The sequence below is a fragment of the Panthera pardus genome, unplaced genomic scaffold (genome assembly GCF_024362965.1).
Source record: "Panthera pardus isolate Hobbes unplaced genomic scaffold, ASM2436296v1 HiC_scaffold_13, whole genome shotgun sequence".
NCBI classification, from domain to species: Eukaryota; Metazoa; Chordata; class Mammalia; order Carnivora; family Felidae; genus Panthera; species Panthera pardus.
This window is the reverse complement of record NW_026526688.1, coordinates 63232140-63255978: the sequence shown is the minus strand read 5'-3', so window position 1 is coordinate 63255978 and position 23839 is coordinate 63232140. Positions and strand designations below refer to the sequence as shown.

General features: G+C 39.8%; 1 protein-coding gene across 3 annotated transcripts in view; it reads right to left on the bottom strand.

Moving 5' to 3' along the window:
• TMEM192 (transmembrane protein 192) overlaps positions 1-23839 on the bottom strand; it is a 31945-nt gene that overhangs the window by 6176 nt on the left and 1930 nt on the right. For all 3 annotated transcript variants that reach the window (XM_019441067.2, XM_019441068.2, XM_019441066.2), the window contains exons 2-4: positions 16953-17099; positions 10388-10652; positions 5009-5143 (exon numbers count right to left, since the gene is read on the bottom strand). In XM_019441067.2, coding sequence (XP_019296612.2) covers positions 5009-5143; positions 10388-10652; positions 16953-17099 — 547 coding nt within the window. The remainder of the gene's footprint in view (positions 1-5008; positions 5144-10387; positions 10653-16952; positions 17100-23839) is intronic.

Here is a 23839-nt window from a genome sequence, read left to right as displayed (position 1 = left end):
CTGAACAGGGATGTTGTTAATGATTTGAATTTACCTATGAATACAATTATATTAGCAGGAGTAAGGAATACAAATGAAGAGGACAGAGGAAGGGAATTGTCCACACAGGATGTGATGAGTGTCTGCTTAAGGCAGTGGCAGTGACAGAGGAAAGGAGACAAGTTCGAGAGGCAGGCAGACTGAACAGGACTGATGATTGATCCCTGGGAGAGTAAGGTGGAAGGAAGAATCCAAAAGGATGTCTAGGTTTCTGATTAAAAGGTGCAGGCTGATCCTGCTAGCTGAGATGGGAGGAGGGATGGGATGAGGAAGGTTTGGGAGAAGAGAAAGATGTTCCACCTCTGCCTTGTTGGTACACTGGAACACTTGGATGGAAATTATCACTAAGCAGATGGATGTAAAGGTTTGGGTGGCTCTGTTCATCTGAGGGCTGCCCATGAGTGTACAGATGGTAACTCTGAGTATGTAGGATGAAAAAAGACGAGGGAACACCAAAACCTACCAATATTAAAGAAGTAAAGAAAACGAATCTGCAAAGGCAGGAGGAGCATGAGGAAAGCGCAGTCACTGTTCACTGCCACAAAGATGAAGACATGAAGAGGACCCAGTGGATGTGGCAGTTTGGAGGCCACCCATGAACCTGGTTGTCAGCATGGAGCCCGACACGGGGCTCGAACTCCCAAACCGTGAGATCATGACCAGAGCCGAAATCAAGAGTCAGTCACTTAACCGACTGAGCCACCGAGGCACCCCAAAACTCACTATTGTTTAAAATCATTTCAGTATGGAGAAGCAAGAAAAATCCATATATCAGGGAACCTATCTTAAATTTGCCATGACACCGAACAAAAGCAACATTTGTCTCTAGAAGCTATTCCCTAAATCTCTCCTATCAGAACCTACAGTACATTTAAGGGAACATTATAATTTAAAAAGTTAAACCTACTATTGACGACGTGGAGGTAAAACAGTCATACTTGAATCTTCTAAAGCAATTCAATATTTGCAGAAACCCGAAGTTTATAATTATTATCATTATAAACACTTCCCTGTGTAAACCATCTATTTACTTTACAGGTCTGAAATACCAATTATCAGGTTTTCTAACATTAGGAACCATATTATTTGAGATTTAAACAATTTTAATGGCATTTTTATTCAGATAAAAATTTAAAATTTAATGTGAATGAAGATGAAATATGCCATTAAATCTTAGAGTATAGAATAAAGCAATTCTTTTTAATTAGGAAGACAATGGATTAAAATAAATGGAAAAGAATAAAATAAAATTATTTTAAGTTTAGGTTCCATGTAACTGATATATTTGTGTCCAACTGTGAAAATGAATTCCAGTCAGGATTTTTGGAACATCTGTTTGCTTTACCTCTTAAACACTCTCAGGTTTTTGTCTTTTTGTTTTTAACATTGCCTATTTTACTTATAATTAATTAAAAATGCTACAGCAAATTCTTTCAAAATGGTACAACAGGGGCGCCTGGGTGGCTCAGTCGGTTGAGCGTCTGACTTCGGCTCAGGTCATGATCTTGCGGGTTTGTGAGTTTGAGTCGAGCTCTGCGCTGACAGCTCAGAGCCTGGAGCCTGCTTCGGACTCTGTGTCTCCCTCTCTCTCTGCGCCTTCCCCGCTTATGCTCTGTCTCTCTCTGTCTCTCAAAAATGAATAAATATTAAAAAAAAAATTTTTTTTAAAAGGTACAATAAATCCTAGAGAAATAAATCTTGGACTACATTTTAATAGTATTAATTTCCTCTTATTTACATGATGACATTCAAATGGTATCTGGAATATGATTGTTACCTCCTTGTATGTCATAGACCATTCCACAGGTATTACAGAAAACACTTTAATACAAGAAGTCTTGCACCCTCGCAGTAAAGAAAAGTTGTAGATACTGGAACATAACATGCCAGTTCCATATTCAGATCTAAACTATCACCTCATTTACAGCATTTGACAGATGTGTTTAGAATGGACCTGATCTTAATCAATAAAGTAATTCAATATTCATTTGTCACATGGATCACTTTACTGACACAGCAAGCTGTTTCTTATATATTGGAAAATAAACCTTACTTTAAAACTAAAGTCTCATTCTTTTCTGGGAGGTTAAGTGGGTATGATACTTACTTACTTACTTACTTACTTATTTAAAATATAACTTATTGTCAAATTGGTTTCCATACAACATCCAGTGCTCATCCCAACAAGTGTCCTCCTCAGTGCCCATCACCCATTTTCCCCTCTCCCACACCCCCCAACAAATTTATGTTTTTAGAGTGAGGGACAAATGTAATCCTCTACATAATTTGTTTCATCGTTAGCTGATAACTACAGAAAAATTTACAAAGATCAGTCAATAATGTGACATCCTTCACATTTACAAACTAGTCACTCCATTCACATTCTAAGTACTCTTCCATAGGCCTAAGGGTATGCAAAAAACAAAACAAAACAAAACAAAACAGTAAAATGAAAGAAACTGAGACCGATGTGATTTTGTCCTTCATAATTAGAGAAATGATCTCTTTCAAAATGGACAAGATATTTTATTGTCACAAAATAACTGTTGAGCAGTGCCAGAAAATTAGGTACTTTTTTTTTTTTTTTACCTTTAAATTTCATATTTTTAATTTACATCCAAATTAGTTAGCATATAGTGCAATGATTTCAGGAGTAGATTCCCTAATGCCCCCTTTATCCACTTAGCCATCTCCCCTCCCACAACCCCTCCAGTAACCCTCTGTTTGTTCTCCATATTTAAGAGTCTCATGTTTTGTCCCCCTCCCTGTTTTTATATTATTTTTGCTTCCCTTCCCTTATGTTCATCTGTTCTGTGCCTTAAAGTCCTCATGTGAGTGAAGTCATATGATATTCGTCTTTCTCTGATTGACTAATTTTGCTTAGCATAATACCCTCTAGTTCTATCCACGTTGTTGCAAATGGCAAGATTTCATTCTTTTTGATTGCTGAGTAATACTCCATTGTATATATATATCACAGCTTCTTTATTCATTCATCCATCGATGGACATTTGGGTGCTTTCCATACTTTGCCTATTGTTGATAGTGTTGCTATAAACATGGAGGTGCATGTGTCCCTTTGAAACAGCACACCTGTATCCCTGGGATAAATACCTAGTAGTGCAGTTGCTGGGTCATAGGCTAGTTCTATTTTTAATTTTTTGAGGAACCTCCATACTGTTTTGCAGAGTGGCTGCACCAGCTTGCATTTCCACCAATAATGCAAAGGAGATTGAAACAATGTTACAATGTAACAATGCACCAATGTTAATGTGAGCCATTCTGACAGGTGTGAGGTGGTATCTCATTGTGGCTTTGATTTATTTCCCTGATGATGAGTGATATTGAGCATTTTTTCATGTGTCCATTGGCCGTCTGGATGCCTTCTTTAGAGAAGTGTCTATTCATGTCTTTTGCCCATTTCTTCACTGGATTATTTATTTTTTGGGTGTTGAGTTTGATAAGTTCTTTATAGATTTTTGATACTAACCCTTTATCTGATAGGTCAGTTGCAAATATCTTCTCCCATTCTGTCGGTTGCCTTTTAGTTTTGTTGATTGTTTCCCTCACTGTGCAGAAGCTTTTTATTTTGATGAGGTCCCAATAGTTCATTTTTGCTTTTGTTTCCTTTGCCTCTGGAGACGTGTTGAGTAAGAAGTTGCTGTGGCCAAGATCAAAGAGGTTTTTGCCTGCTTTCTACTCGAGGATTTTGATGGCTTCCTGTCTCACATGTAGGTCTTTCATCTATTTTGAGTTTATTTTTTGTGTATGGTGTAAGAAAGTGGTCCAGGTTCATTTTTCTGCATGTTGCTGCCCAGTTTTCCCAGCACCACTTGCTGAAGAGACTGTCTTTATTCCATTGGATATTCTTTCCTGCTTTGTCAAAGATTAGTTGGCCATATGTTCGTGGGTGAAAATTAGCTACTATTATGGACAGATTGTACAGCATGCCAATATTGCAGCAGGAATGACATCTAGATTTTTCCAGGGCTTCAATTTTTTTCTGTTAAAAGTATCCTTCCATCTATTTTTCATGTTAACGTATCTAAGGCTTACTTAAATTTTACCACTGAGAGTTCTGAGAGAGGCAAAGAGACAGAGAGAGACAGACAAACAGACCAACCCTCAGACAGCTCTAAATTTAGAAAATGGGTTCATAAATAGTTTATCCGAAAGGAAGTTTAGGCTAAATGCAGTTTTGTACGCGTTATTTATTTACTTACTTACTTTGTATTTTGTTGTTATCATTATTATATTATTATTATTATTATTATGTTTTAGCAGGCTCCATACCCAGCAAGGAGCCAAACACGGGCTTGAACTTACCACCTAGAGTTCAAGACTTAAGCTGAGATCAAGAGCTGGATGCTTAACCAACTGAGCCACCCACATACCCCTGTATTTCTTTTCTTTTTTTTTTTTTAAGTTTATTTATTTATTTTGAGAGAGAGAGACAGAACACAGAAATGGCAGAGAGGCAAAGACAGTGGGCGAGAGAATCTCAAGCAGGCTCTGCACTGCCAACGCAGAGCCCAATATGGGGCTCGAACCCACAAACCATGAGCCGAGGTCAAGGGCTGGGTGCTTAACCGACTGAGCCACCCAGGTGCCCCTGTATTTCATTATTTTAAATTTAATGCCAGAATTACATTTCAGTTGCCTTTGAGGAAGCAAATGGTTGTGGGTTTTTAAAATTCTTTTGTTTTTGTATTTTTTAATGATCAGGCATTACTTGAGTTGACCAAGATTTGTTGATGACACATATTTAGAAGCGTGACTCGTTGGTATCTTCCTGTTGGTTTGAAATTGAGGAAGTCTGGATGTGGTCAGCAACGAGAGGTAGAGGTGCTAAAGAGGCTCTTAGCTACTAGAAACACCCTGCTGCAAAGATAACAGCAAACTTCCCACTATCAGGGATGGAACAAGCAGTTAAAGGGGTCTGTCCCAACTGTGTAGTTGTAATTCTCACCTGTGTAAGTAAGCAGACATGTCAGGGAGCAGATGAGTTCCAGGGCCAGGATGGCCAGGATGAGGTCAAGATACAACCTGCTGGGCTCCGGGAAGGAGTGCTGCACGCACAGCACGAGGAGAAGAGCCGTGTTGCCTGAGGAGGAGAAAGAAACACAGAGTCAGCAGAGCACAGAGCCGGCCCCAGGGCAGGCTTACAACGGGGCCACTTACACTGAGCAGTCAAGGGAGCAAAAGGACAAAAGCCCCAAATTGCTGCTCTCTTGAGGAAAAAAACCCCAACCCGTCTGAGTTAATGATGCCCCATAATACTTAAAAGCTAAGAAATGATTTTTTGCTTTATAAAATTATTCGCAATGGCATATGCGTTGAGTCTTGTGTGCATTTGAGAAAGGATGCAGTTCGTAGAACTTTGCATTATCCCAGTTCTTCAGAATCCAGAGGCACGAGGACCCTGGTCGCCCATGCTGGTGACAAACTGCAACAACACAGACTGCCGCGAGGCTAAGGATGTTGCGGTTATCCGCACCATCTGGGTGGAACTCCGGGACACGTTGCTAACCGTGGACAAGTGACCTGATACCTCTGCTCCTCAACTTCCTCGTCTGAAAAATGGGGATGACAGGACCTTGCTCACAGTCCTGTTGTGAGGCATAGATGAGTTAATATGTGAAAAATACTTATAATGGCAAGTATTTGATAAATATGAGCTATTCCCCCTCCCCACTCCTGGCTCAGCATACCTATTACTTGGTTTTGAAGACCATCAAAATATAACACAGAAGAAAAATACAATTCTGGAGCAAAGAGCCCAGGTCTTGCCGTAGCGTAGTGTATGATGGAGTTTGCCATGGGGACCTGCTTGGAGGAAGGGTTGTATGGCAATGTACTTGCAACTGTGAAGGATTACATGAAATCAGAATTATTCTGATAATTCTGGGGATACCTACCCTTCCTTGAATGCCTACTAGGCACTGTTCACTTCCTCCTACAATAGAGTTTGTGTGATAAATATTATATCTCCAATTTTATAGAAAAAAAGTATCAGGATGAAGCTAATCACCATCTGACAATATTATCACCAGCGATAAAAACAATAGTTACACTCATCTGATTAGCTGGAAATCCTATAGCCTCATAGATTTACCTTTTTATTCTTCATATAACGAAAAAATACTTAAAGAAAATAGAAACAAGGTAAATACCCGTCCCAATCTCTTTAATTTTCTGGGTCCTTCCTTATATGAGCAACATAAAAGTGTTGCCATTTGTGATTAAAGTAAGGGTCCGATTGCTTAGAAACAGATTAAGGGTCATATTAGCAAGAATTTGAAAGTGAGAGGAAAGGTAAAGATTAGACAATCCTTTGGTGGGCTTCAAAAATACTATTTCCAGACCGGTCACTTGAACATTCTTTTTGTCATAATTCATATAAGTTAAAAATGGGTTTTGCTTTTATCTTTGTGGGTGGCAGGAAAGGTCATAGTGACATCTTCTGGCCCAAAACAAGTACTACATATCAGCAGTTCAACATATAAGCCAAACTCTACCCCAGGGAACAGTAAAAATGTCACCCCTTTCATGATGAGTCAAATCAGCCATCTCTGTAATATGCTTCTTTCTCTGTTATAGCATGGCCCTGCAGCTTCCACTGAGAACATCACTGAGTGGATGAACTTGCAGCTTGCCCCTTAAGAAAATGTACTAACAATCTCCCAACCAACAAGAGTCCAGGGACAGATGGCTTTCCAGGGGAAATCTACCAAACATTTAGAGTTAACACCTATCCCTTTGAAGCTCTCCCAAAAAATAGAAATGTAACGAAAACTTCCAAACTCTATGATGCCAGCATTACCTTGATTCCAAAAGCAGACAGAGACCACACTAAAAAGGAGAACTACAGACCAATCTCCCTGATGAACATGGATGCAAAAATCCTCAACAAGATACTAGCCAACCAGCTCCAGCAATACACTAGAAAAATTATTCACCACAATCGAGTGCGATTTATTCCTGGGACACAGGGCTGGTTCAATATTGACAAATCAGTTAATGTGATACATCACATTAATAAAAGAAAGGATAAGAACGACAGGATCCTCTCAATAGACACAGAAAAAGCACTTGACAGGGGCACCTGGGTGGCTTAGTCAGTTAAGCGTCTGCCTTTGGCTCAGGTCGTGACCTCATGGTTCATGGGTTCAAGCCCCATGTTGGGATCTCTGCTGACAGCTCAGAGCCTGGAGCCTGCTTCAGATTCTGTGTCTCCCTCTCTCTCTGCCCTTCCCCAGCTTGCACTAGGTCTCTCTCTCTAAAAAAACATAAATAAATAAATTAATTAATTAAATTAAAAAAAGGATTTGATAAAATACAGTATCCTTTCTTAATAAAATCCTCAAGAAAGTAGGGATAGAAGGATCATACCTCAAGATCAGAAAAGCCATATATGAAAGACCCACTGCTAATGTCATCCTCAATGGGGAAAAACTGAGAGCTTTCCCCCCAAGGTCAGGAACATGACAAGGATGTCCACTCTCACCACTGTTATTCAACATAGCGTTAGAAGTCCTAGCCTCACCAATCAGACAACACAAAGAAATCCAAGGTATCCAAACTAGCAAGGAGGAAGTCAAACTTTCACTCTTCGCAGATGACATGATACTCTATGTGGAAAATCTAAAAGACTCCATCAAAAAACTGCCAGAACTGATACATGAATTCAGCAAAGTTGCAGGATATAAAACCAATGTACAAAAATCAGTTGCATTTCTATACACCAATAATGAAGCAGCAGAAAAAGAAATCAAGGAATCGATTCCATTTATAATTGCACCAGAAACCATCAAACACCTAGGAATAAATCTAACCAGGGAGGTGGAAAATCTATACACTGAAAACTATAGAAAGCTTACGAAAGAAATTGAAGAAGACACACACAAAAAAATGGAAAAATATTCCATGCTCATGGAATGGAAGAACAAATATTGCTAAAATGTCCATACTACCCAAAGCAATCTACTTACTCAATGCAATCCCTAACCAAATAACACCAGCATTGTTCACAGAGCTAGAACAAACAATCCTAAATTTGTATGGAACCAGAAAAGACTCTGAATAGTCAAAGCAATCCTGAAAAAGAAAACCAAAGCTGGAGGCATCACAATTCCAGACTTCAAGCTGTATTACAAAATTGTAATCATCAAGACAGTACGGTACTGGCACAAAAACACACTCAGGTCAATGGAACAGAATAGAGTACCCAGAAATGGACACACAAACGTATGGCCAACTGATCTTTGACAAAGTAGGAAAGAATATCCAATGGAAGAAAGACAGTCTCTTCAGCAAGTGGTGCTGGGAAAACTGGACAGCGACATGCAGAAGAATGAACCTGGACCACTTTCTTACACCAGACACAAAAATAAACTCAAAATGGATGAAAGACCTAAACGTAAGACAGGAAACCATCAAAATCCTAGAGGAGAAAACAGGCAACAACCTCTCTGACCTTGGCTGCAGCAATTTCTTACTTGACATGTCTCTGGAGGCAAAAGAAACAAAAGCAAAAATGAACTATTGGGACCTCATCAAGATAAAAAGCTTCTGCACAGCAAAGGAAACAATCAGCAAAACTAACAGGCAAATGACAGAATGGGAGAAGATATTTGCAAATGACATATCAGAGAAAGGATTAGTATCCAAAATCCTTAAAGACCTTATCAAACTCAACACCCAAAAAACAAATAATCCAATGAAGAAAGAGGCAAAAGACATGAATAGACACTTCTCCAAAGAAGACATCCAGATGGCCAACCGACACATGAAAAAATGCTCAACATCACTCATCATCAGGGAAATACAAATCAAAACCACAATGGAAAACACACACACACACACACACACACACACACACACACACACACACGAGATACCACCTCACACCTGTCAGAATGGCTAAAATTAATAATTCAGACAATAACAGATGTTGGTGAGGGTGTGGAGAAAGAGGAACCCTTTTGCACTGCTGGTGGCAGTGCAAACTGGTGCAGCCACTCTGGAAAACAGTATGGAGGTTCCTCAAAAAGTTAAAAATAGAACTACTCTACGACTCAGCAATTACACTACTAGGAATTTATCCAAAGGATACAGGAGTGCTGTTTCGAAGGGGCACATGCACCCCAATGTTTACAGCAACGCTATCAACTATAGCCAAAGAATGGAACAAGCCCAAATGTCCATCAGCTGATGAATGGATAAAGAAGATGTGGTATATACATACACTGGAATATTACTCAGCAATCAAAAAGAATGAAATCTTGCCATTTGCAACTATGTGGAACTAGAGTGTATTATGCTAAGTGAAATAAGTCAGTCAGAGAAAGACAAATATCATTTGATTTCACTCACGTGTGGATTTTAAGAAACAAAATAGATGAACATAAGGGAAGAGGAGCAAAAATAATATACAAACAGAGAAGGAGACAAACCATAAAAGACTCTTAAATACAGAGAACAAACAGGATTCCTGCTGGGGTGTTGGGTGGGGGCATGGGCTAAATGGGTGATGGGCATTAAGGAGGGCACTTGTTGGGAGGAGCACTGGGTGTTATATGGAAGTGATGAATCGCTGGGTTCTACTCCTGAAATCATTATTATACTATGTGTTAACTAATTTGGATTTAAATAAAATAATAAATAAATAAATAGAAAATATACTAATAGAGCATAAAAAAAATAAAAATTAAATTCTGTACAGCTGTTTTTGTAGGAAAAAAAATAATTTCAAATCTGGTTTCAAAATGTGTAAGCATTTATTCTGGACTCAAACTGAAAAAGAAGGTCTTTTGAGAGAGGCAAACCAAGAAACAGACTCTTAACCATAGGGAACACACTGATGGTTACCAGAGGGGAACAGAGTTAGGGAGATGGGGGAAATAGGTGATGAGAGTTACGGAGGGCACTTGTCACGATGAGCACCAGGTGATGTAAGGAAGTGTTGAATCACTATATTGTACACCTGAAACTACTATAACATTGTATTCTAACTATATGGGAATTAAAGTTAAATTAAAATGTCAGGGGCATCTGGCTGGCTCAGAAAAAAAAAAAAAAAAAAAGAAAAGAATCTACCTGAAAGGGTAGAGGGAAAAATTTTTTCCCTCCCCTAGAATAGCAAACACAGATGTCAAAGAAAAGTTAAAGCTGTAATATATTATTTAAAAAGCTTCAAGACATTAAGGTGATCCCAATTTTAGTGGCCACCACACACATCTCACAAAAATGAGAGAATATATTGGATTATAAAGTCAAATTTCACGTTTTCTTTCTGCTATCATTTCTGCCACTGACGCAAGCCACAGGCCAGCTGAGCCAGACTTACCAGTGGAGTGGATCATCAGGGCAAGTCCTTTAAGATGCCTTGTCGACAGGTAGATCATGTTATAGCCTCGGTTTCTTACTTTGTTGTGGTGATACTGGATGTAGCGCTCAAGAAGGAAGTGCAGAATCCACAAAATAACTTTCCCAAGGATTATGACTGTCTGAACTTTCAATGGGTTGGTATAGTTTCCTGGGCACTTGTCCTCAATTGGATTCGGGTAAGAACAAAGTACACCTGTTAAAAACGCCAAAATGACAAACACAACCTGGTGGAAAGGAGAGCAGTAGGATTAATATTCAATATTTGGAATTAAGAAATAATAATCACCATCCCAGCACATACTCATACCTATGATTTTGTTATCCTGTTTTTATGAATGAATTTAAAACCTTTTTTTTTTTTTTTTTGCCTTTTTACAGACATTTTAAGCAGAAAATTTGGAGGAAACTTTACAGGAAGTTTGGAAACAAATCACAAATAAGACAAATCACCCCCAATCCATCTAACAGAGATGAGTAAATGGTAAACAGCTTTCTGCTCACTTCTTTTTTTTTGAGTTTTTTTTTAACATCTATTTATTTTTGAGACAGAGAGAGACACAGCATGAACGGGGGAGGGTCAGAGAGAGACGGAGACACAGAATCTGAAACAGGCTCCGGGCTCTGAGCCATCAGCCCAGAGCCCAACACGGGGCTCGAACTCACCGACAGCGAGATCATGACCTGAGCCGAAGTCGGACGCTTAACCTACTGAGCCACCCAGGCGCCCCATCTGCTCACTTCTCTTTTATTGAAAAGAGTGAACATCATTAACTCAGTGCCTCAAAGGTTAACTAATAAAAAGCATCATTTAAAAAACTTTATTTCTAGGTGGCTCAGTTGGTTACGCGTTTGACTCTTGGCGCTGGCAGCGCGGAGCCTGCTTGGGACTCTCCCTCTCTCTTTGCCCTTCTCCTGCTCATGCTCTCTCTCTCAAAGAAAATAAATAAACTTAAAAAAATTCAATAAAGTAAAATATATGTGATTTGTCAAGAATAGTAATACTTGCTATGGCAACTCAAGGTGCTTATTAACATAAAGCAAATAGTTGAACGGTCACCATATACTCTATACTATAAAACATTGTACATTGGACCAAATTGATCCATTATACATAAAGTAGCATATAGACATTTTTCTTAGTTTTTTTTTAAGTTTTAATTTAAATTCCAATTAGTTAACATACAGTGTAATATTAGTTTCATGTGTACAATATAGTGATTCAGTAATTCTATACATCACCTGACACTCATCACAAGTGCCCTCCTTAATCTCCATCACCTATTTAACCCATCCCCCTACCAACCTTCCCTCTGATAACCATCAGTTTGTTCTCTGTAATTAAGAGTCTCTTGGGGCGCTTGGGTGGCTCAGTCGGTTAAGCGGCTGACTTCGGCTCAGGTCACGATCTCACTGTCCGTGAGTTCGAGCCCCGCGTCGTGCTCTGTGCTGACTGCTCAGAGCCTGGAGCCTATTTCAGATTCTGTGTCTCCCTCTCTCTCTAACCCTCCCCCGTTCATGCTCTGTCTCTCCCTGTCTCAAAAATAAATAAATGTTAAAAAAATTAAAAAAAAAAGTCTCTTGGTTTGCCTCTCTGTTTTCCCTTTGCTCATTTGTTTCGTTTCTCAAATTCCACTTGAGTAAAATCATAGGGTATTTGTCCTTCTCTATTTCACTTAACATAATACTTTCTAGTTGCATCCATGTCATTGCAAGTGACAAGATTTCATTCTTTTTATTTTTTAAATTTTTTCTTTCGATTTCATTCTTTTTTATGGCTGAGTAATATTCCATCACATATATAGGTATGTATATATATGTATGTGTGTGTATACACACACACACACACACACACACACACCATCTCTTCTTTATCCATTCACCAGTTGGTGGATACTTGGGCTGTTTCCATAATTTGCCTATTGTAAATAATACTGGTGCATGTATCCCTTTGAATTGGTATTTTTGTATTATTTGGGTTAAATACCCAGTAGTGCAATTGCTGGATTGTAGGGTAGTTCTATTTTTAACTTTTTGAGAAACCTCCATACTGTTTTCCAGAGTGGCTGCACCAGTTTACATTCCCACTAACAGGACAAGAGACTTTCCCTTACTCCACATCCTCACCAACACCTGTTGTTTCTTGTGTTGTTGATCTTAATCATTCTGACAAATACAAGGTGATATCTCATTACCATTTTGATTTTCATTTCTCTGATGGCAATATTAGGCATATTTTCATGGGTCTGTTGGCCATCTGGATATCTTCTTTGGGGAAATGTCTATTTATATCTTCTGCCCATTTTTTAATTGAATTATTTTTGGGGTATTGAGTTTTATAAGTTCTTTATAGATTTTGGATACTAACCCTTTATCGGATATGTCATTTGCAAATATGTCTTCTCCCATTCTGTAGGTTGCCTTTTAGTTTTGTTGTTTCCTTCACTGTGCAGAAGCTTTTTATTCTGATGTAGTCCCAATAGTTTATTTTAGCTTTTGTTTCCCTTGCTTCAGGAGACGTATCTAGAAGAAAGTTGCTATGGCCAATGTCAGAGAAATTACTGCCTGTGCTTTAAGGGGTTTTATGGTTTCAGGTCTCACATTTAGGTCTTTAATCCATTTTGAGGTTTTTTTTTTTTTCCTTTTATTTATTTATTTATTTTGAGAGAGAGAGAGAGAGAGAGAGAGAGAGAGAGAGAAAGCACAAATAGAGAAAGCACGAGAGAGAGGGAGAAAGAGAGAATCCCAAGCAGGCTCCACAGCAGCAGTGTGGAGCTCAACTCGGGGCTCCAACTCATGATCATGAGATCATGATTGGAGCCAAAGTCAACGCTTAAACAACTGAGACACCCAGGCACCCCATTTTGAGTTTATTTTTGTGTACAGTGAAAGAGAATGGTCCAGTTTCATTCCTCTGCATGTTGCTGTCCTGTTTTCTCAATACCATTTGTTGAAGAGACAGTCTTTTTCCCATTGGATATTCTTTCCCGCTTTGTTGAAGTTAATTGACCATATAATTGTGGGTTCATTTCTGGGTTTTCTATTCTGATCTATTGATCTATGTGCTATTTTTATGCCAGTTCCATATGGTTTTGATTACTACAGCTTTGTACTATAACTTGAAGTTCAGAATTTTGATGCCTCCAGCTTTGTTTTTTTTCAAGGTTGCTTTGGTAACTAATTTGTGGCTACATACAAATTTTAGGTTTGTTCTAGCTCTATGAAAAATGCTGTTGGTATTTCAATAGGGATTCCATTAAATGTGCCACTTGCTTTTGGTAGTATAGACATTTTAACAGTATTTGTTCTTCCAATCCATGAGCATTGAATGTCTTTCCATTTCTTTGTGTCACCTTTGATTTCTTTCATCAGTGCTTTATCATTTTCAGAGTATAGCCCTTTCACCTCTTTGGTTAGCTTTACTCTTAGGTATCTTACGATTTTTGGTGCAATTGTAAATGGGATTGATTCCTTAATGTCTCTGCTGCTTCATTATTGGTGTATAGAAATGCAACAGATTCCAGTATGTTGATTTTATATCCCATGACACTACTGAATTCGTGTATTGTTTCTAGCAGTTTTTTCAACGTTTTTTTTTTTTTTTTTATTTATTTTTGGGACAGAGAGAGACAGAGCATGAACGGGGGAGGGGCAGAGAGAGAGGGAGACACAGAATCGGAAACAGGCTCCAGGCTCCGAGCCATCAGCCCAGAGCCTGATGCGGGGCTCGAACTCACAGACCGCGAGATTGTGACCTGGCTGAAGTCGGACGCCCAACCGACTGCGCCACCCAGGCGCCCCTCTAGCAGTTTTTTCGTGGAGTCTTTCGGGTTTTCTGGGTTTTCTATATACAGGGTCATGTTGTCTGCAAATAGTGAGTTTGACTTCTTCCTGGCTGATTTGGATGCCTTTTATTTCTTTTTGTTATCTGACTACTGTGGCTAGGACTTCCAGTACTATGTTGAACAAAAGTGGTAAGAATAGACATCCCTGTGAATGTATCACAGGCAACATTGTTCTTTGACTGTACAGGAAAAGCTCAGTGTTTTCCCATTTAGGATGATGTTTGCTGTGGGTTTTTCATATATGGCATTTATTATGTTGAGGTATATTCCCTCTAAACCTATTTGTTGAGGGTTTTTATCATGAATGGATGTTGTACTTTGCCAAAATACTTTTTCTGCATTATTGAAATGATCATATAGTTCTTTTTTTAAATTGATGTAATCTATTACATTGATTGATTTGGGAATACTGAACCACCCTGGCAACCCAGGAATAAATACCACTTGATTGTGGTGAATGATTTTTTTAGTGTATTGTTGGATTCGGTTTGCTAGTATTTTGTTGAGAAGTTTTGCATCTATGTTCCTCAGAGATATTGGCCTGTAGTTCTCTTTTTTGGTGGTGTCTTTATCTGGTTTTGGTATCAGGGTAATGCTGGTATTTTTTTTGTTTGTTTTTTAACACGATATTTTCTTAGTCCTAAAACTAGGGCAACCGACCCCATAATATCATAGGCAGGCAACTTAATATAAAAAGTTTTTTTTTAAGTGGTATGTGTGTATGTTTGTGTGTATGTGGGGGGTATGTATACATAAAGAGTACGTTACATGAATTAAGGAGTATATTATTAAAAAAAAAAAAAAGAAGAAGAAAAACCGGCCACGATGCAGGGACCAGGAGGCCACCTCTGCATGTGGTGGCATCAGGAAAGAAGTGCTTCAGTTGATAATCTGGGGATCAGAAGCCATGGCAGAACCACACTGCACTTACTAGATCTACACAAGGAGAAAGGACACATCTGTCTCCTCAGGGTATTCAGTTCTTTTTTCTAAATTTTTTTTTTTTTAATGTGTATTTATTTTTGAGACAGAGAGAGAAAGAGCATGAACGGGGGAGAGTCAGAGAGAGGGAGACACAGAATCCGAAACAGGCTCCAGGCTCCGAGCTGTCAGCACAGGGCCCGACGCGGGGCTCGAACTCACAGACCGCGAGATCATGACCTGAGCTGAAGTCGGATGCTTAACCGACTGAGCCACCCAAGCACCCCGTCAGGGTATTCAGTTCTTAATTCAAGGCTACACAGTGCGTGTCACTGGAGCAGCAGCTGAGCAAGTCAATGAACCACATTCATCCCCATAAACACTTGGGCTGCTAAGAATTTGCCCTCTGGATTTCTCACATTGTAGCCAAGAATAACTATGTCCCCTCGCACTTCAGATCTCGACAACTGAAATGGAGATTTTTAATAGAGTAGATGCAGAGCCATCAGTAAGCCCACAACAAGACCATTCATACATGGAGATTTTTTCCCTTGTTTGTTTGTCCATTTAGGGGTTCCTTTTGGTACATGATGCTGATTGTGTAAGTTTAAGGAGTACCACTTTGTTTTGGGTTTTTTTTTTTAAGTTTTTATTTTATTTTTGGGTAATCTCTATACCAAATGTGGGGCTCGAACCCCGAGATCAAGAGTCACGTGTTCCTCCGACTAAGCCAGCCAGGTGCACCTATAACGTGTGGATTTAATACATTAATATATATTGCTATATGATTACCTCCTTGGTGTTAGCTAACGCTTCTATCGCCTCACATCATTATCATTTCCTTTCTGTGGTGAGAACAATTAAGATATGTAACCTTTGGCAACTCTCAAGTTTACAATACACACAGTATGGTTGGCTGTGGTCACTGTGCTATGCCTTAGATCTCCAGGACTTATTTATCTACTGGTAGCAACACGTGTGTTTTTAAAAATCCCCAGACATTTATAATTTTATCATAATATAAAATAAGGTGCACCACTGTACTTATTGTTCTGCTGTAATTTGATTTCTCTGCTTAACGTTATTTCCTAAGTGTAGATAAATTGATAAGATTCTGTCAACATATATAGATTTATCTACATCTCTTTTTTCTTTTGTAACTGAAAAATACATGCATATGGGGGAAAAAATTCAAATAGTACAAAAGGCAGATAGTAAAATATATCAGGTATTCCTTCTATGGGGCCCTCAGTCCTCCACCTCAGTGGCCACTAGTGTTAAAACAGTCATGTGAATGCATCTAGAAATAATCTGTTTTTAGCCAGGAATACACATGCACACCAGCCCTCTGAATTCTCTTTTAAAATGTGTGAATGGGAACATTCTGTGGACACTGTTGTAAACCTATGTTTGCAAACACTCAATAATATAATTGTGAACGCTGGTCTAATATATGCACATCCATCCTGTTTCTTTTTCAGAGACTGCAGAGCATTCTTTCATATGGATGGGACATACAAAGTGTCCTCTGTGTGGTGGTAGGGGCAGTAAGTTGATATCATGGACAGGAGTACTATTATCAACAATCCCCTGACACATGAGCAAATACATCTACAGTAAACTCTTTGAAGAAGAGAGATGAGTCAAAAAGTATGCACATTTTAAATGTCAGTACATGTAGCCAAACTGCCCTCTAAAGAGCTTCTATATATATTTAAGAACATCACCTTTGTATGGATTACTTTGTCCCAGCCAACTTACATGTATTAACAAGAGCAGATTTGCTATGATGACCGTAGGAAGAGGATGGAATCTGGGTCTAAAATGAGCATGTAATGAATGATGTGGGAGATGCTGGGTGTCCAGAAGGGGGTCATCTTCAATACTTTGGGTGAGATCCAAGGAGCCCTGAGGGACAGAAAAACAGAAGCAAACTATAATCACCACTTTCTGGATTATGTTTCTAAGACAAATCTACTAAACTATAAAGCTTTGGGGTGCCTGGGTGGCTCAGTTGGTTAAGAATCTGACTTTGGCTCAGGTCATGATCTCATGGTTCATGAGTCCAAGCCCCACACTGGGCTCTGTGCTGACAGCTCGGAGCCTGGAGGCTGCTTCAGATTCTGTGAATCCCTCTCTCTCTGCCCCAGCCCTACTTGCGCTCTGTCTCTATCTCTCAAAAATGAATAAATGTTAAAAAAAAATTAAAAAAATAAACCATAAAGCTTTAAAAAACCATTATACAAGTTAGAAGCAAGAAAAATAGACTCCCTACCTAGAGCCAATTTAAAAAGACCATAAACTTCTAGACAACTACTATACACAACTTGGTGAAGCAAGTATTAAAATGGGTACAGGAAATCTTAACTTCAGTTATCTTCAAATGAGATAATACAGAATGAGATTAAAGCAAACATTTTTTCTTTAAGCCCTCAAAACTTAGATATTGATTTATCTAACATCATTCACATTATTGATGAAATAATTACATATGGTTGCAGTTCTTTTTTTTTTTAGTTTTTGGGTTTTTTTTTAAAGTTTATGTTGAGAGAGAGGGAGAACAAGCAGGGGAGGGGCAGAGAGCAAGGGAAAGAGAGAATCCCAAGCAGAGGCACTGACAGTGCAGAGCTCGATGTGGGGCTCGAACCCAGGAACCATGAGCTCATGACCTGAGCCGAAATCAAAAGTCGGATGCTTAACCAACTGAACCACCCAGGCGCCCTGTGTGTGGCTGCAATTCTTAAACTACATCCTGGTGTTCCACAAAAATCTGGAAAGCTAGTGGAGGCTTTATTGGACTTTTAGTTATGCTTGAAACATTTTAGAGAAGGAAACAGGTCATCCTGCTAGATCCTTGAGGAGACTTTAGTTTATAGATATCAGATTCTCAACGAAAACAACTAGTGGCAATGGCACTGAAGTAGCTGATGGGGTTGAGCTACAACCTACAACTTCAGTCGGTCTTATTGAAAGGTATTGGCGGTACAGGAACAGTACTACCAGGTCTCCGATGCATACGGCAATCTTTTAATCTCAGGCCCTAACCGAAAACTATCGTACATAAGGCACTCTAAGATTAAAAAACATAAAACACAGTCCCTGTCCAAAAGATTACATTTTCATTGGGGAGGTTAGGGATAAAGGCATACAGGATGAAATGATAATGTAAGTGAGCTCATTGGACGAAATACAAAATAAGATGGAAATAAAGGTTTCAACAGAAAAAGGGAAGCCTGAGAACAGCATTTGGAAACAGAGGATAAGGACTCTTTGGAAGGGATAGAGTGAGACAAACGGTATAAGGGATGCCTTCTGGGCACTAGATTACAAAGATAAAAATAATAATCTGGGGCCTAACTCAGATCTGGGGTGGGCTTCTCAATTTCCAAGCTCAGGCGTTCAAGGCTGTTCTGCAATTTTTTTTTCATTCAGTGCCTAGATAGCTTCCTGTTCAGTCTGCCGTAACTTATGGTATGATTCTGATTAGTTCTGTTCTTTTTGAGATTCCTTTGCCTCTGGCTCTTTCTCAGTCAGCAGATGTCCTAGCTCCACAGGGCTAATGTCTGTGCATCCGTCCAGGCCCCGCTGGGGCAATTCTCACAGGCAGCCTTCTCAGGCATCCAAGCATCTGGATCGTGCCACACCTTCATGTCTTCCCACGTTTGTGCTCACTTCCTCTATCATACTATTCTTTGACGGTCTTATTCCTTACCCGTCCCCAGTACATTTCATGAGACCCACGAACTCCCATCCCTTGTCTCTGTAATCCTGGCACCCGGCAGTGACTTAGGGTTAGCACCCAGAGAACACCTGATGAATGAATGACTGGTCCCAACCTATCTTCGCAGTGTTCCTAACTCAATTATGGTATCATCAAAGACCTGGGCTCACCAGGAGAGGTCACCAGGAGCTGCGGGAGGATCAGCTCTGATCAGATGCAGAGGCAGAACGTACTGTGGTCAAAGGCAAGCTCCTAAGTCAAACTGCCTGGCTTCAGCTACAAGTTCTACTGCTTCCTAGCTGTGAGCAAGTTACTTCAGCTTTCTATGCCTCAGTTTCCTCATCCCAAAAAAGAGAATAATAACAGCACCTGTTTCATAGCTTTCTTGGGAAGATGAAATGAGTTACTATACATAAAAGTGCCAGAACGTTGGCAGGCACAGACTAAGCAGTGAGTAACTAGCAGGCGCTGTTGTCTCTAACTTGCTTTTCCCTTGCTTTTCCCCACATAGTATTCCTTTTACCATCCGAACTCCTAAGTCTGTTCTTTTCTCTCTGTGCTCACTATTCAGTGCAGGCCCCAGCGTTTCTCATGGCCTTTGCCTTCCAGTCTCCGGACCTCAGCAAACTCTTGCTGCAGCTGGACATCCTCTAAAATAACATACACGTCTCTTTCCCCTAAACCTTGAGTCCCTCCCGATGATCCTCAGAACACAGGCCAAATTCTTAGACTGGCTCTCTCTTTTCCAACCCATTCCCAAGCTAGTTTTTGGGACTTGCCTCTCATTCTCTCTCTTCCCCCTGATGCCGACTGCTCCTTGCTCCCATCTCTCACAAAACTCTTTCAGTCCCTGGGCCTTTACCTATTTTTGCCCACGTGTCAAGGCTTGTCTCAGCAAAATCACTGGCTTCCCTGATGCTTCAACACTGTTCCTACTGCCCTTTTCATCTGACATTCTACTTTTCATGTCCCCAAGTTTGGCTTGGGTCTATTTTCTATCTTCCATATGTCTTTTTAACCTTTTGAATGTAGAGAAAATGGGTATAATAATTTTTTAATGTCCCTGTTTGCTATTTCTAGCATGTCATTTCTGAATCAGTTTCAACTGCCTTATATGTCATATTTTCCTGCCTTTTTGCATGCTTGATAGTTTTTTCCAACTGTATTGAGATATAATAGGCATATAGCATTGTGTAAGTTTAAGGTGTACCATGAGTTAATTTGATACACTTTTTTTTTTTTTTAATTAAGTAGGCTCCACACCCAATGTGGGGCTTGAACTCATAACCCTGAGATCAAGAGTCACATGCTCTACTGACTGAGCCAGCCAGGCGCCCCTTGATGCAGTTATGTATTGCAAAATGATTACCACGGAAGCATTAGTTAACACCTTCATTATGTCACATAATTACCAATGCCTAGTAATTTGGGATCAGATGCCAGACTTCCCAATTTATCTCTTTGGGTGCAGGACAATTTTGTATTCCTATAAATATCCTTAAGCTTTGTTCTGGAATGCAGTTAAGTTACTTGGAAACAGTTTGATCTTTTTGGACTTGCTTTTAAGACTTATTATTAGATTGGACCATAGCTGTGTTTAGTCTAAGGCTAATTTTTCCCCACTATGAAGGCAAGACCTTTCTGAGCACCTAATACCCTGTGAATTATGGGGTTTCCAGTCTGACTGGTGGAACAGGCACTATCCCGGGCCCTGTGTGAGCACTAAGTACTGTTTCTTCTAATCATTTCAGGTGGTTCTTTTCCAGGCTGTGGGAAATGTCCTCACAGGCATGTATTGAGCAAGACCCTGCTGACTACCTAAGGGGGACTCTGCACATCTTCAGTTCTCCCTCTGTGCAGCTCTCTCCTCTCCAGGGACTGCCGTGTGAACCCTTGTTGCCTCTGCCTCCCCAGGCTCTCAGCTCTATCTCCTCAATTCAGGGAGCCTGCTGACCTCTGCTGGGGTGCCCTTTCCTATCACAGCCTGCAGACTCTCAAGGTGGTGGGCTGGGGCAATCCTATGACTCACTTTGGTTTTTTTAAATTAAAAAAAAAATTTTTTTTAAGCTTATTTATTTTGAGAGAGAGAGGGAGAGAGAATCTCAAGCAGGCTCTGCACAGCCAGCACAGAGCCTGATGCGGGGTTCGAACTCACGAACCGTGAGATCATGACCTGAGCTGAAATCAAGAATCAGACGCTTAACCGACTGAGCCACCCAGGCACCCCCGACTCACTTTGTTTCCTGTCTCTTGGAAAACACTTTCCTTCACTGCCTGATGTTCAATATCTTAAAAAGTGTTGTTTCATATATTGTATACAGTTTTTTGGTTGTTTGAGGCAGAAGGATAAATCTAGGCCCTGTTACTCCATGCTGGCTAGGAATCGTGGTTCCTACTGCTAACTTATAATACTAACCACAAGGTATCAAAGCTGTGGGAATAGTGTGCTTGACTAGGGCAGAGACTCTGTAGTATATATTGTTTATACGTAGCACCTAACGCAGAGTAGGTGCTCAGTATGTGTGTGGAGTGAATGAAAGATTGCCCAACTTGAACACTTGGGACCTGGGAATTTATACAAAGCTAGCCTTGAAGACTTAACGGTAAGTCTTTCCTTTACCTCCCTTTCTTCCACACACCATCTCCTCTACCCTAAATGACCTTTCTGGAGTGCCCCACAAACATCCTCTCTTATTGTTTTCAGAATCCAACTCACCTTGCAAGGTGCAACCAAGACTTAAGGTCTCCATAAAACTTGTCCTGACAAGTGTTTTCTTTCTACTTTAAAATTGCTGGGGTGCCTGGGTGGCTCAGTCAGTTGAGCGTCCAACTTCGGCTCAGGTCATGATCTCACGGTTAGTGAGTTTGAGACCTGCATCCGGCTCTGTGCTGACAGCTCAGTGCCTGGAGCCTGCTTCAGATTCTGTGTCTCCCTCTCTCTCTCTGTCCCTCTCCCACTCGCTCTGTCTCTCAGAAAATAAATAAAAACATTAAAAAAATTTTTTAAATTGCTATAAAATGTACTGCTCACATTAATTGGATTATTTCTTATGCTGTCTTGTATTACTTCCTTTTTTATGTGTATACCTTTTGTTTCTCCTGACTACATTGGGGTTTGAAACTAGAATACAGTTTCTTCTCTATGTCACTTAATAGATGTTCGGTAAATACAATGTACTTGGTGGCTATATCAAATAAACTGTCCAGTGGATTCTATAGGAAATGTAATATAACCACACAAACAATACCTTATCACCCTCAGATGGCACCTCCCCATCTGCATGTGAAGGGTAAAGGGAAGACAACTCCTGAATCCAAATAATTTCTTTACTTACACTATTAGTAACTTATGATCTGTACAAGAGATCTGTTGTTTTTGCCCATACGGATCTCCTTCCTCTTCTTTTGTACCATAACTCAATTTCCTCTGGGGACCCACTGGGCACATCCTTCAATACTCTTCACCCTCCTCTGGCCTAGGTGGAACCTAAGAGGGCTGGGCAATCCAATTCTATGAGCAACAAAGCAAAGGGGGACCATGGTGGGGCAGATTCAGTCCAGGGCTGACCCTGAAAGGACCCCCATCACTTAGATCCTTTGAGCTGCCCTTGTTTCAAGTCCTTTCAGAGGCCTAAGGGTTCATCCACACTGTATCATTTCAAATAAATTCCTAACTTCTTTAAATTTACCAGAGTTGGTTTCACAGCTTGCAAACAATGAACCCTAACTAAAAAGCCTCTGCCTCTGCTAACTCACTTAAATGTCTAGTCCTACAGCATACACCATAGTTTTAGCTTCTTACTGAATGGTAGAAATCATATCCACAAAATACCAAAAACAGGCAACTTGCTCAGATCTAAAGGGATTTGCGTATGTAACTGTTGGTGAAACATCAATCTCCAATTGTTTGATGAAACTGATTTCTCGGACTGTACTCATCCCAAAGCGAAAAGCTACAGATTCAAGAACCTGGGGCAAGTTAAAATCAACCAAGAAGCATTTACTGCACACATTTGCTTAACAGTCTCTCATTTTCCTCAGATTTTGTTCCCATACATTGTCAGGTCATGAATCTCACCCTTAAAAATTCAGAAACAATGATTTTTCTTTAAATGTATATGAATGTCAAAACTACTTCTATGTCTTACAGTTAGTTTTCCATTTTTTCAACTGAAAAAAAAAAAAAGTTTTAGTCTTATCATTAGAAACTGTTTGGTTTTCAAAGCAGGAGGCATCACAATCCCGGACTTCAAGCTGTATTACAAAGCTGTAATTATCAAGACAGTATGGTACTGGCACAAGAACAGACACTCCGATCAATGGAATAGAATAGAGAACCCAGAAACGGACCCACAAACGTATGGCCAACTAATCTTTGACAAAGCAGGAAAGAATATCCAATGGAATAAAGACAGTCTCTTCAGCAAATGGTCCTGGGAAAACTGGGCAGTGACCTGCAGAAGAATGAACCTGGACCACTTTCTTACAACATACACAAAAATAAACTCAATAGGATGAAAGACCTAAATGTAAGACAGGAAGCCATCAAAATCCTCAAGGAGAAAGCAGGCAGAAACCTCTTTGATCTTGGCCGTAACTTCTTACTCAACACGTCTCCAAAGGCAAGGGAAACAAAAGCAAAAATGAACTATTGGGACCTCATCAAAATAAAAAGCTTCTGCACAGCAAAGGAAACAATCAGCAAAACTAAAAGGCAACCAATGAAATGGGAGAAGATATTTGCAAATGACATATCAGATAAAGGATTAGTATCCAAAATCTATAAAGAACTTCTCAAACTCAACACCCAAAAAACAAATAATCCAGTGAAGAAATGGGCAAAAGACATGAATAGACACTTCTCCAAAGAAGACATCCAGATGGCCAACCGACACATGAAAAAATGCTCAACATCACTCATCATCAG